At 39.4% G+C, this 12,950-nt stretch overlaps 1 protein-coding gene across 2 annotated transcripts; it reads left to right on the forward strand.

Moving 5' to 3' along the window:
• The first annotated feature begins 1,919 nt into the window (after positions 1 to 1,919).
• LOC124860014 (chaperone protein ClpB-like) lies at positions 1,920 to 11,216 on the forward strand. Of its 2 annotated transcripts, none has more exons than XM_047352960.1 (12): positions 1,920 to 2,169; positions 3,847 to 3,911; positions 5,756 to 5,914; positions 6,067 to 6,178; positions 6,306 to 6,356; positions 8,348 to 8,425; positions 8,911 to 8,967; positions 9,095 to 9,154; positions 9,370 to 9,434; positions 9,523 to 9,670; positions 9,933 to 9,991; positions 10,116 to 11,216. In XM_047352960.1, exons 1-12 carry the CDS (start codon positions 2,086 to 2,088, stop codon positions 10,306 to 10,308), a joined length of 1,131 nt encoding a protein of 376 aa, XP_047208916.1. In that variant the 5' UTR covers positions 1,920 to 2,085; the 3' UTR covers positions 10,309 to 11,216. The 2 variants fall into 2 exon arrangements, with proteins under 2 accessions (XP_047208916.1, XP_047208917.1); XM_047352961.1 differs by having other exon boundaries at positions 1,926 to 2,169; positions 3,869 to 3,911.
• The last annotated feature ends 1,734 nt before the right edge of the window (positions 11,217 to 12,950 follow it).

Consider the following 12,950-nt stretch of genomic DNA (forward strand, 5'->3'; position numbering starts at 1 on the left):
CGGACCCTGGCGCGGTTCGCCTGAAGTATGAATGCGTGCCGATGAGCTGCGTGAAGCTGACACTCCACCCACTTGAAAAATTCAGGCAAATAGACAGAATGGTTAGTGCTTCGTTTGTGCAGGTTTGGTTTCTGAGATATTAAAGATAATTTTTTAGGTCATCCAGAGGTCACCATTCCCCCATTTTACTCCAAATTGAACCGGAGTGGGCTCCTTTTTTAGTGCTTCGTTTGTGCTGTTTTCTTCTTCTATTTTGATTTAGTTTATTGATGGTTGGCAAGGTAATTGGTGCATTACCGTCACTGACTGGTATGGTGTGTGAACCAGAATGTCACTCAAGGGTTATATGTGTAAACTTTGGATAACAAAATACTCACTGATAATTTTTCATTTTTGATATTTTTCCAAATATATCAACTAAATCTAGTTTTACCTTAATTATTTTGTGCTGCTCACCGGTCAGTGTTATGTTTTACTTTCAGGCGATCGCATGACTTCACCTAAATAGCAGACAATAAATGTCACCTGCTGCAGGCTGTAATTACTGTTTTGATTCAGGGTCACCAATTTAGTCAGTGTGAAGTTGTCGGATGTTGTCAACGCAGAAAAGGACATACGGTAAGTCTTTTATTTCTCTTCGTTGAAAAACAGCGACATTACAACTTTTTTTTTTTTTTGTATTTTACGGATCCAGTCCACCCTCCCACGGCATTTTTTTTTTTTTTTTTGGGGTGAAATTAACCACCACTCAACTTTGATATAGATTTTTTTCAGTGAAATGTTTCTTATATAATAAGTTTAAAGTGTTATGAGTAGCCTATGCCTTTTCTAAGCAATGGACGTTCCCGCATTCGTGTAGATAAAGGCTCATTCAACATCTGCAGGGCATGAGGTGGGCACATGACCAATATATTCATAGTTGGACATTATTTTCCGTCTCATGTATGAAGCTAGTAAAGACATGGAGGTCCTTTAGCTTAAGTGAAGCTTCACCTTAAGTGGACAAAAGTATGTTTTTGCAGATCCCAGCTGCTGTTAGACTTTATAGGCTAACCATCACTGCTTCCAAAAAACAATAGGTTTTCTACTTTCATGCCAATTTTTTAAAGTTTTTATCTGATCAAGTTTTTATCTGATCAAGTTTTTATCTGATCAAGTGTTTACATAAATGCTGTTCTGCACGTCTAATTTAATATATATAACCTATACCTTACTGACAACTGCACAGTATTGTATTTTTCCTTTCCTTTACTGTAAATCCTATTCAGCCTTTTTGTGATTGTTTTTTGCACTTTGTTTCTAATAGCTTTTAGTTTGGGTAAGTTTTCTACTTTTTTAGGTAAATATGAACTTTCATTGCCTTATGGTTTGATGCTGACACACTCAAATGTTCCCATTGTGGAACAATAAAGGTTTTCTATTCTAATTAATTGAGGGAGGTAACCATGACTTCTGAGATCACGCATAACCAAGTTACAGTTTGAAAATGTAATCTACATTATGCTTTCAAAGAAGAATAAACACTTCTGATTTGGAAAATTAACTTTATGTTATAAATCACCACAGGTAAAATATGTCATACTTAACCATCTAAGAACTTGTAACAAAGAACATTAAAATAGAACCTATTTCTGGTCAGGAATATAAAACCATGGCAAAATGTATTTGCCTTTTGATCTGGGCTTCTCAGAAATTTTCCCCCAAAATGTGTTGATTCACAGCATTCAGTCTGCTGTGTATAACACTGCATGTGGTTGTATTGTCTTCTTTTCAGACACAGTCTTCACTACATTTGCCAGGTCATCTTAAAGCTCCCACACACATGGAGCTCTTTGGCAGTATGCAATGTAATGTCCCAGACCATCTTTAGTCAAGCTACGTACCGATCCCCGACAGAATTTGTATCCCCTGCGTCGGGAGCGCGCATTCGGCAGGAAGAGCAATAAATGCCTCATTTTCTGTTGTAAACCACTAACTGAACGATTAACCAACGGGAATTATCTTTCACAAAAATAAAAATCACTACTTCCATGTCTAGTCGGTTAGAAATGAGGCGGAAATAACTGGGTCCGCTCTTCCTGCCGAATGCGCGCTCCCGACGCAGGGGATACAAATTCTGTCGGGGATAAGCACCTTGGCAAGCTCTTAACAGCAGCCACACTTTTTCCGGTAAGAACCGTTTTTTTTATTATTATTATTTTATTATTTATTTGGTTGTTAGAAATGAAATTGGTGGGGCATTGTCAAGCAGAGTCATGTACAGATGTGACTTCACAACCAACGTCTTGGTCAAAGCTAACCGTTAGCAGTTCAAGATCCCAACTGACGCCAACTGTTCTGCCATCACAGACCTGTAAATAATGTCTAAAAAACCTCTGTTTTCACTTTCTTCAGCTTTACCACGAGAGTCAAGAAACTTTTGAAATATTTATGTCAAGACTGGACGCAGACGTTTGCGTTTTTAGCATCTATTTTAGCTTACCTGTCTTTAAAATTAGCCTAAATGAAATGGGTGATATTTTTGTGGCTACCTAAAGCGTATTTAAGTTACAATAATGTAATAAATGCGGGACTCAAGAGTGTTGTTCTTAATTTTCTATTTATTTTTAACAAATCTAGTATTTGAGGGCGCGACGCAGGTGTAGGGGTAAAGCGCGCGACCACATATAGTCCCGGCCGTCCCGGGTTCGAGTCCCGGACCCGGCGACCTTTGCCGAATGTCTCCCTCTGTCTTTGCCCCACTTTCCCGTCTACCTACTATTAAAACTAAAGGCCTCTACTGCCGAAAAAAATATCTATTAAAAAAATCTAGTATTTGAAAAAACCATTATAGTTTGTTATAAATGACAGGCAGTTCCTTAACCAACAATTACTTTACCAGAAAAAAGATCTACAGGTGATTTCCTTTCAAATCCCTCCGATCAAATCAATTGATAAATGTATTATCTTGTCTGCTTTCATAAATATATGAATTTCAGGGACATCCCATTCTTAATCAACATGTATTTATGAATTAATGAATTATTTACAGGCATTTTTTTTATTATTCTTCCTCAAGTTCTCCCACACCTAAACCACTTGTCCATGTCTTTGTGGATCTTGAGCACTGGTGTGCAGTCAGTGGAACAGGCAGGACTTTCTTTGTATGTTGAAGCTTTAAGATTTACCTAACCCAGACTCATCCATTGATTCCCAGAGGGAAAGGCAGGATTCGGCATTGAACACATCTCCACTGATCTAGTCCAGTGGCAACGTGCTCAACACCCCGGGTATACCATGTTTGAATTGCACTTTGTGATGAAGGGCTAGGATGCATTCCATGATGCTCTCTTCATACTCTTTTTGAGCTAATCTGAAGACCAGGTTAAGTAGCTAATTACTCCAGAGAAGGTTGGTGACCTCTGCACCTCAGTATTGGCTGACTACGTTCTGTACTCCACTAGTTGTTGTTCATGTGCGTCTCTGTGTTGCCCTGTGATGGACTGGTGATCTGTCCAGAGTGTACCTCACCCACAGACTCCTCAAGATAAGCACCAGCCTCTCTGCTACCCTGCAATGATAAGGGGGTATAGAAAATGAGTTGATGGTACATTTTCATTCATAAAGGCCTGTTTATATCACAATACAAATCTTAGATTTACTCGATGCCAATGCATTCAAAGTGAGTCTCAAATCCTGTATTCATTATAAAGGTGTATGTAATATTTTATGTTCAGAAATTGTTTTAGATGGATTATACTATATATCTTTTCTGCCAGTGTTGGCAATTTCTGCTTCATGTAAAATCTAGGAATATTCAAACTAATACTGTGAGAATTTCTGTATTGTCACCTTTTACTTTGTCAGACCATTTGTTTTTGCTGCACAGAGGAGGACTTAGCCAGCCTGATGGATTCTCCAGAGGGAAATATGTGAGTAATGCTTAATAAACAAAAACCTCTGCACACGTGCAGACACACACACAAAAGTTCAATTCACTTTATTTATATAGAGGCAATTCACTTCAAAGTCAATTCACTCGAATCATACAGATTCCAAGTCAGGTACGTATATTCCAATATATCCTAGTTATAAAACAGTGCAGTCAAATTCAGTTTATTCAAATTGGTTAAAAAGTTTTCTATCTAAGGAAACCTAGCTGATTGCATCCAGTCAGTGACTTGCAGCATTCCCTCCTCCTGGATGAGCATGCATGTAGCGACAGTGGAGAGGAAAAACTCCCTTTTAACAGGAAGAAACCTCCAGCAGAACCAGGCTCAGTGTGAGCGGCCATCTGCCACGACCGACCGGGGGTTAGAGAGAACAGAGCAGAGACACAAAGAGCATAAAGAAGCACTGATCCAGGAGTACTTTCTATGGGAAAGAAAAGTAAAATGTTAAAGGCAGTAGCAACTCCTTTAGTGGCTTCATCGAGGAAAGAAAAACAGCTAAGTAGATAAACTCTTAGCCAGTTTTCAAGTCTAGAGTATGAAAGAGGGCACATACAGTCACAGTAGAGGCTCAGCCAGTAGCTATGTCTAGGAGAGACAGGGTTAAACACTGAAAGACGGGGCCAAGTGCTTCACCTGTAGGAGAACATTAAGTTGTTGGCAGCAGCAGTTCAGCCAATGTCCCCCTCCAGGAAGGTATCACAGCTAAACACAGAGCCAGGCCAGGTGTAGCTTCTAGGAAGAGGAAAAAACAGGGAGAACATGAAGTTAAAAGCTAAAATAACACCAAATAATGCAATAACTGGAGAGTATTAGGAGAATGTAGCAGAGCGAGTGAAAGTGGTCATTATGTCCTCCAGCAGTCTAAGCCTATAGCAGCATAACTACAGAGATAGCTCAGGATAAACTAAGCCACTCTAACTATAAGCTTTATCAAAAAGGAAAGTTTTAAGCCTAGCTTTAAAAGTAGACAGGGTGTCTGCCTCACGGACTAAAACTGGGAGCTGGTTCCACAGGAGAGGAGCCTGATAACTAAAGGATCTGCCTCCCATTCTACTTCTAGAGACTCTAGGAACCACCAGTAAACCTGCAGTCTGAGGAAAAAGTGCTCAGACTGCAGGTAACACCAAGGTTTTTACCTTATTACCAGAGGTCTGTGTAATGCCATCCACATCAAGAGATTGACTAAACAGTTTCTTTTTCAAAGACTTCGGTCCAAGGACGACAACTTCTGTCTTGTCTGAATTTAGAAGCAGAAAATTTAAAGTCATCAAAGTTTTTATGTCTTCAAGACATGCTTGTAGTCTATCTAACTGGTTGGGCTCATCAAGATTAATGGATAAAAATAGCTTAGTATCATCAGCATAACAATGGAAAGTTATCCCACGCTGCCTAATAATTTTACCTATTGGAAGCATATATATAGTGAAAAAAATGATTTATCATTTACACGAACAAACTGGAATCTGTTAGACAAGTAAGATTTAAACCAGCCTAGCACTGTTCCTGATCCCTACACCATATTCCAGCCTTTCTAAGAGAATATTGTGATCGACTGTATCAAATGCAGCACTGAGATCTAAGTACAGCTGAGTACTTAGATGTCAGTAAGTAAGTACAGACACAAGTCCATTATCTGAGGCCATAAGAATATCATTAGTGACTTTCAGCAGAGCTGTTTCAGTGCTATGATGAGCTCTGAAGCCTGACTGAAACTCTTCAAACAGGTCATTGCTGTGCAAATGTTCACACATTTGATTAGCAACTATTTCCTCAAGAACTTTAGAGTGCTCAATCAACCTCTACCATTTTGTGTTGTCGTGAAGGTCCCGAAAAGATATGCTGGATAAAATAGCTGAGCTGGACTACAGCGGGAATCAGCTAAAGGAACTGAATGCTGAAATGAGGCACTGGCTGGATGTTGCAGACGATGACATGGCAGTACTGCGCTCAGAGAATGCCAACCTCAGGAAACTAGTGAAAGAGTAGGTGCATCGTGCCCATTGATTCTTTCGTGTTCTTCGACCTTCATTGCTCTATCTTTTAGACCTAAATGACTATACAAATTTTGTCCTGATAACTTCCTTCATCACTGTGGTGAATAATCATATTTTTCTCTGTTCTTGTTTGTCTGCAGCCTGGAAAAGTCCCTTTCTGGGCTTCAACAGGTTGAAGTTGAGCCTTGTGGACCTCTGTTGGCTGATGGCCTCGATGAGAAACAAATCTTTGAAAAAAGGATTCAAGATTTGGTGCATTAACAGCAGAATTACTTCGCTATTTGCCTTGATGGAAATCTAGATTCAATTTTTAGATAGGTTGATTTTCTCAGCTACCTCTAGTCTCATCACTTTTATCTGATTGATTGTTATTTTGTAGGAGAAGGAAACCATAAAGGTGCAGGAAGAAAATAAGGAGCTAACTGCCAAGGTAGATATATTTCTTTTAAGATTACTTTTATCAGCAGTGGTCAGTGTGTCTGATGATGTATTTCTAGAAGTAAAATACGTCAAAGCAGGCAATATTTCTATAGAAATTTACAGTATCTCACAAAGTGGGTACACCCCTCACATTTTGTTAATATTTTATGGTATCCTTTCATGGGACAACACTGAAGTTGTGACACAATGTGACACAGTGAAGTTTGATACAATATAAAGTAGTGTACAGCTGTGTAAAGCATGTATAACAGTGTAAATTTGCTGTCCCCTCAAAATAACTCAACACACAGCTATTAATGTCTAAACCGCTGGCATTTAGTATGGAAGTATAAACATTCGGTCTCAGTTATGAATGGAAAGCAGGTGTGATAAAGTTGGTGTTATCGCACTCTTTCTCTCACATACTGGTCAGTGGAAGTTCAACATGGCCCCTCATGTCAATGAACACCGAGGACCTGAAACAAGGATGGTTGCTCTACATAAACATGGCCTTGGCTTTAAGAAGATTGCCTGCATCCTGAAACTGAGCACGGTCGCCAAGACCATACAGGGGTTTAACAGGACATGTTCCACTCAGAACAGGCCTGGACAAGGTCCACCAAAGAAGTTGAGTGCATGTGCTCAGCATTATATCCAGAGGTTGTCTTTTGAGAATAGATGTATGAGTGCTGCCAGCATTGTTGTAGAGGTTGAAGAGGTGAGGGGGTCAGCCTGTCAGTGTTCAGGGTTACACAAATGTGTCTGCATGGCTGTTATCCTAGAAGGAGGCCTTTTCTAAAGATGAGACCACCTCAAAAAGTGGGTCTTGGTCCGGTTGTTTGGTCCGGACCAGGGTTCACTTGAGTGTATTCACACCTGCACAAAAGGTCCGGACCAACGGAGAAAAAAACAAACTCTGGTCCGTTTAAAGCGGACCAAAAGTGGCAGGTGTGAATTTGGTTCAGATGATGTCAAGTGTGTGGTGGCAACCAGGCGAGGAGTACAAACACAAGTGTGTCTTGCCTACAGTGAAGTATGGTGGTGGGACTGTCATGGTTTGGGACTGCATGAGTGGTGTCAGCTGTTAGGAGCTTCAGTTCAATGAGGAATCCTCAAAGGTCAACATGTACTCTGACATACTTCATTTCCCTTAGGGGTGTACTCACTTTTGTTACTAGCAGTTTAGACATTAATGGTTGTGTGTTGAGTAATCTGAGGAGACAGCAAATTTACACTGTTAGACCAGCTGTAGACTGACTACATTGTATTAAAGCTTCTGCAGCTATCGCTTATTTTAGTAATCGATCAATCTAGTGATTATTTTTTTGATTCATCTAATGAGATAGTCTTGGTAAATTATCATACTTCAATAAACAAGTGTAATGAACTTAAAAAAAACAAACATTTATTGCACGCTTTAAATGCATTGTAAATGGCAAAAACAAATAAAACTCAATTCAATCCTCCGAATGTGGCACTTTAATGATAAAGTCTTTAAATAAAAAAAAGCAACAATGCATTTTGTTGCAAGGTGCAATTGTACAAATCATTTGTAAAAACATTAAGACTGCTTATGTGAAGCTAAAGCAATGCCACATATTTACAAAGAAGGGTTTTCATCTAAAATGCAAAACATATATTTTTGTGCAGTTTTGGCTTAATTACTGCTCTGAGTGGGTTGTTCCTTCAACAAAAGGCATGTTTCAGAGTATACTCCAGTTACCGATTCAATTACTAAATTAGTTGATAATTATTTCAATAATTGATTAATTTGATTAATTGTTTTAGCCCTAAAAGTGTAATATCTTCAGTGTTGTCCCATGAAAAGATACAAGAAAATATTTACAAAACGTTTTAGGGGTGTAGTCACTTTTGTGAGATTCTGTTGCTTACACTTGGATGGGTTGGCCCTCAAGATCTCCAGATCTTCATCATTTAAAGATCTGCTAAAATAGTCAAATACTGCAAGTTCTTAATTTTAGCATGTTTTCACCCTGTCAGCTAAAGAGCCTTAAACAACAGAGGGACCAGGACAAGATCACGTTGAGCAAACTCAGGACTGAATTTGAAAACCTTGAGGTAACTCAAAAAGTTCTACTTGGAGGAATAATAGTTTCTCTCTCTATTTGGTCATATCAGTTTTATTGTTTTGATTTTCCTGAAGTATAGACAGACCTTAAATCTAAATCACTTGGACATAATTTACATTTTGCTTGGTAGCAACCACAAACTTCAGTGTGTTTTAGTTGGATTTCATGTGGCAGAGCAACACAAAATATGGCATAATTGTGAAGTTTATGTTAAAAGATACTTGGTTTTACATTTTTCTAATAAATAAAAATATGAAAAGTCTGGTCCTGCGTATATCTCACATGTTTGCCTTCATGCAAAGTGCTGTATGTGGTAACAAACTAACAGTGCACTTAACCCACAGTACAGATGCTCTGTGCATTCCCTTTTAAAGATGTTGGATCAGATTCCTACATTTCTTTGTAGCGGAAAACTTCAGGTGGTGAAGCCAAAAATTGGCTGTGTAATCATCGTTATGTGGTATGTTTTGTCAGATTGGAGTGGAGGAAGTTCAGTTACAGCTGCAGCGTAGGGATGAACTGATTCATCAGGTAGGAGCAGAGGAACATCCAATAAAACAGGAGTCAGGATTTTATTTTAAATGGGAATTTTACCTTTTAATGTTTGCAGTTCACTCTTATTCTAATATTGATTGTTAACTATGGATTCCTTGGATAGAGAAACCAGCAGTTAAAGCACCTAGAGGAAACTGTGGAGGAATATTCCGACATCATAAAGGCAATTATGTTTACATTCATTATCGTTCTAAATAAAAACAGTTTGCCTTATATAGAGTGGCTGTTAATTGAAAAAGGTACTGTCTAGTTTAATGGACGTCCTTAGTCTAACAATATGAAGATAATGTATACCATGGGGAGACTCAAACTCTTTTGTCTTCAGTGGCAGAGTTTTTCTTCTGGGGTGTTTAAGTTGTTTGTGTTTCTGTGCTGCAGGACCTCAGGCTGGCGAAGCAGGAGCTGAGTAACCAATTGGAGGACAGAAGAGACGAGGCTTCACTGTAACCTTGACATACAGATCCCTAACATTCATATGATTATAACAGCACGCGTCTTCAGTCTGTAGTGTGTAGTGCTGTTTATTTTCAGTTTTACTATGACTGAGGTGATGAGAGAGAAGGAGGGAAAGCCCAGTCCTCATCTGTCCATAGCTGATGAAATCCAACTGCTGTTCTCATTTGCTGAAATGAAAGACTCCACTGATCCTACTTCTGTGACCTCTGAACTGGACAAAAATGTAAAAGTTTTCTTGTGAATTTAATAAACTTAACTTCGATGAATAATAACGCGACCGGGTTGTATCAAATGTAAATGGTTACTTATATTTTCCAGATTAGAAAAACCTAATGATCACTATAATTCCTTTTTTCCTGAATGTACCTCAAGTGATGTAATTATTGTAATACCAGCAGTAACCACTAGTGTACGCCACATTCAAGCTTTTTTTCCTGAAGTACTGTGACTGAGTACAAGAACTTAGTCTTGTGTTGTGTCTGCAGGTAGAGACTGATGATGAGGAGCTGCTGGAACCTCACAGTCTTACGACTGACCTCAGAAGGTATATCAGTTTGCAGTTATAATCCACTACTTGAGTAATGTTTCCATCTTTTTCAGTTGTGTAGTTCTTGTGTGTCTCACATGTAATTTATGTTGTGTCTTTGTTTCTCTCTTAACATCCCCAGTGGGAACAGATTTGCTGTTGCCCTGAGGGCTACAATCCAGAAGGTGTTTATGTTGTGCATCGCCAGTCTCTGCATTTTGACCTTTGTAGTTTTCGGATGCTGTGCAGAAAAATCTGACCGTTTTTTCATCGGCGGTTTGCTGATGTTGCCGCCCTACGTCAGTGTCCACTATAAGGCCTCGCCTCCCATTTGATTTCTTCTCAGCATGTTGCTTGGAGTCTTGCTTTGTGTTTTTGTAAACAGCAGGACAACAGAAATTTAAATTGAGGAAACTGTAACATGTAAGCTACATTATATTTAATCTGTGACAGAAGTAAAGTTACTAAAAGGCTGTTACTGTTTCAATGTCATGTTAAAGCTGCTGGGACTAGACTAGGACACAGAATACATTGCTGCCCTCACTTAAAACTGACAAAATATGAAATCACCACCCTTTGAGGATAGTATGTTTAATTTGTAAGGGAAAAAACATGCAGTGCTTTACAAAAATATTTGTACCCTCTGTATTTTTTCACATTTTGTCACAACCAAAACATAGAGTAGCAGGGCATCAATGTGATGTGGAAGGAAACTGATTCACAATTTTTAATTCTTCAACATAAAAATCTGAAAAGTTTACCATGAAGTCACATTGTGCTGCAAATACAGCTGCAGGTCTGACTGAATTAATGAGTCCAAATTGTAATTTTCAAGTGTCATCAACCCACATATTCTCATTTGGTTTTAGTTTAGACTTTGGCTAGGCCATTCTAACACATGGCTTGGCTTTAAATCCTTCAATTGTAGCTCTGGTTATATTTTTAGGGTTGTTCTCCTGCTAGAAAGTAAACTGTCTCTGATGAAGGAAAGTACCCCACAGCATAATGCTGCCACCATCTTATTTCATCGTGTGTTCAGGATAATGGGCAGTGTTAGTTTTTCTCTGCACATAGTATCCATTTAGGTCATAAAAGTTTAGTTTGGTTTAATAAATGAGATCATCATTCATTCTAAAGATACTGAATCCTGTGTCGAAACAGGAGGGGGCATGTGGTTTGCTTTTTTCATTTTTATATTGTGCATTTTCAGTTTTATAGAATAAAAGGCTTTTTGGTATCCTGATGCTTTTACATCTTCTTTTTTATTATCTGTAGGTTTCCACTTTAAAACTTTTTGTTTGTATTTGATCCAAATTTTGAACAAAGCTGACTGGGATCCTTCATCTTTTTCAACAAAAAGAATCACCTTCTTGAAAGACTTTTCACGGTTTCAGCGCGAATCTGAAAGATTTTGTTAGAGACGTTACTTCTGTCAGGTCACCACGGTTACCGGTGAAAATGTTTGCTGGGCCTTTGTTGACCCATGAGCTCATTTGCACATTTATATTTATGTGAACAGTAGATCAATATAGAAATGTTATGGTCTACAACAATGAACAATCATGGGGAAGACGGCTAATTTGAGAGTTGTTCAGCAAGCAATCGTCACCCTCCAAAAGGGTAAGTTACAGAAGGTCACTGGCTGTTGGCAGAGTGCTGTATCAAAGAATATTAATGGAAAGTTGTGTAGAAGGAATTAGTGTGGAGCTACACAAGCAACATGAATGACTGCAACTTTCAGAGGATTACAAAGCAGATCATACTCAGGAGTGTGGAGCAGATTCACAAGGTGTGGACTGCAGCTGGAGTCAGAGCTTGAAGGACCATCACACAGAAGTATCTAGGACATGGGCTACAACTGTCTCATTCCTTGTGTTAAGTCACCTCTGACCCAGAGACTTTGTGTGTGTACCTGGACTATACAGGTCCTTCTCAAAATATTAGCATGTTGTGATAAAGTTCATTATTTTCCATAATGTCATGATGAAAATTTAACATTCATATATTTTAGATTCATTGCACACTAACTAAAATATTCCAGGTCTTTTATTGTCTTAATACGGATGATTGTGGCATACAGCTCATGAAAACCCAAAATTTCTATCTCACAAAATTAGCATATTTCATCCGACCAATAAAAGAAAAGTGTTTTTAATACAAAAAACGTCAACCTTCAAATAATCATGTACAGTTATGCACTCAATACTTGGTCGGGAATCCTTTTGCAGAAATGACTGCTTCAATGCGGCGTGGCATGGAGGCAATCAGCCTGTGGCACTGCTGAGGTCTGAGCAGGTGCCAGGTCGTGCTGAAAAATGAAATCTTCATCTCCATAAAGCTTTTCAGCAGATGGAAGCATGAAGTGCTCCAAAATCTCCTGATAGCTAGCTGCATTGACCCTGCCCTTGATAAAACACAGTGGACCAACACCAGCAGCTGACACGGCACCCCAGACCATCACTGACTGTGGGTACTTGACACTGGACTTCTGGCATTTTGGCATTTCCTTCTCCCCAGTCTTCCTCCAGACTCTGGCACCTTGATTTCCGAATGACATGCTGAATTTGCTTTCATCCGAAAAAAGTACTTTTGACCACTGAGCAACAGTCCAGTGCTGCTTCTCTGTAGCCCAGGTCTGGGGAATGCGGCACCTGTAGCCCATTTCCTGCACACGCCTGTGCACGGTGGCTCTGGATGTTTCTACTCCAGACTCAGTCCACTGCTTCCGCAGGTCCCCCAAGGTCTGGAATCGGCCCTTCTCCACAATCTTCCTCAGGGTCCGGTCACCTCTTCTCGTTGTGCAGCGTTTTCTGCCACACTTTTTCCTTCCCACAGACTTCCCACTGAGGTGCCTTGATACAGCACTCTGGGAACAGCCTATTCGTTCAGAAATGTCTTTCTGTGTCTTACCCTCTTGCTTGAGGGTGTCAATAGTGGCCTTCTGGACAGCAGTCAGGTCGGCAGTCTTACCCATGAT

The sequence above is a fragment of the Girardinichthys multiradiatus genome, chromosome 23, assembly GCF_021462225.1.
Source record: "Girardinichthys multiradiatus isolate DD_20200921_A chromosome 23, DD_fGirMul_XY1, whole genome shotgun sequence".
Lineage (NCBI taxonomy): Eukaryota > Metazoa > Chordata > Actinopteri > Cyprinodontiformes > Goodeidae > Girardinichthys > Girardinichthys multiradiatus.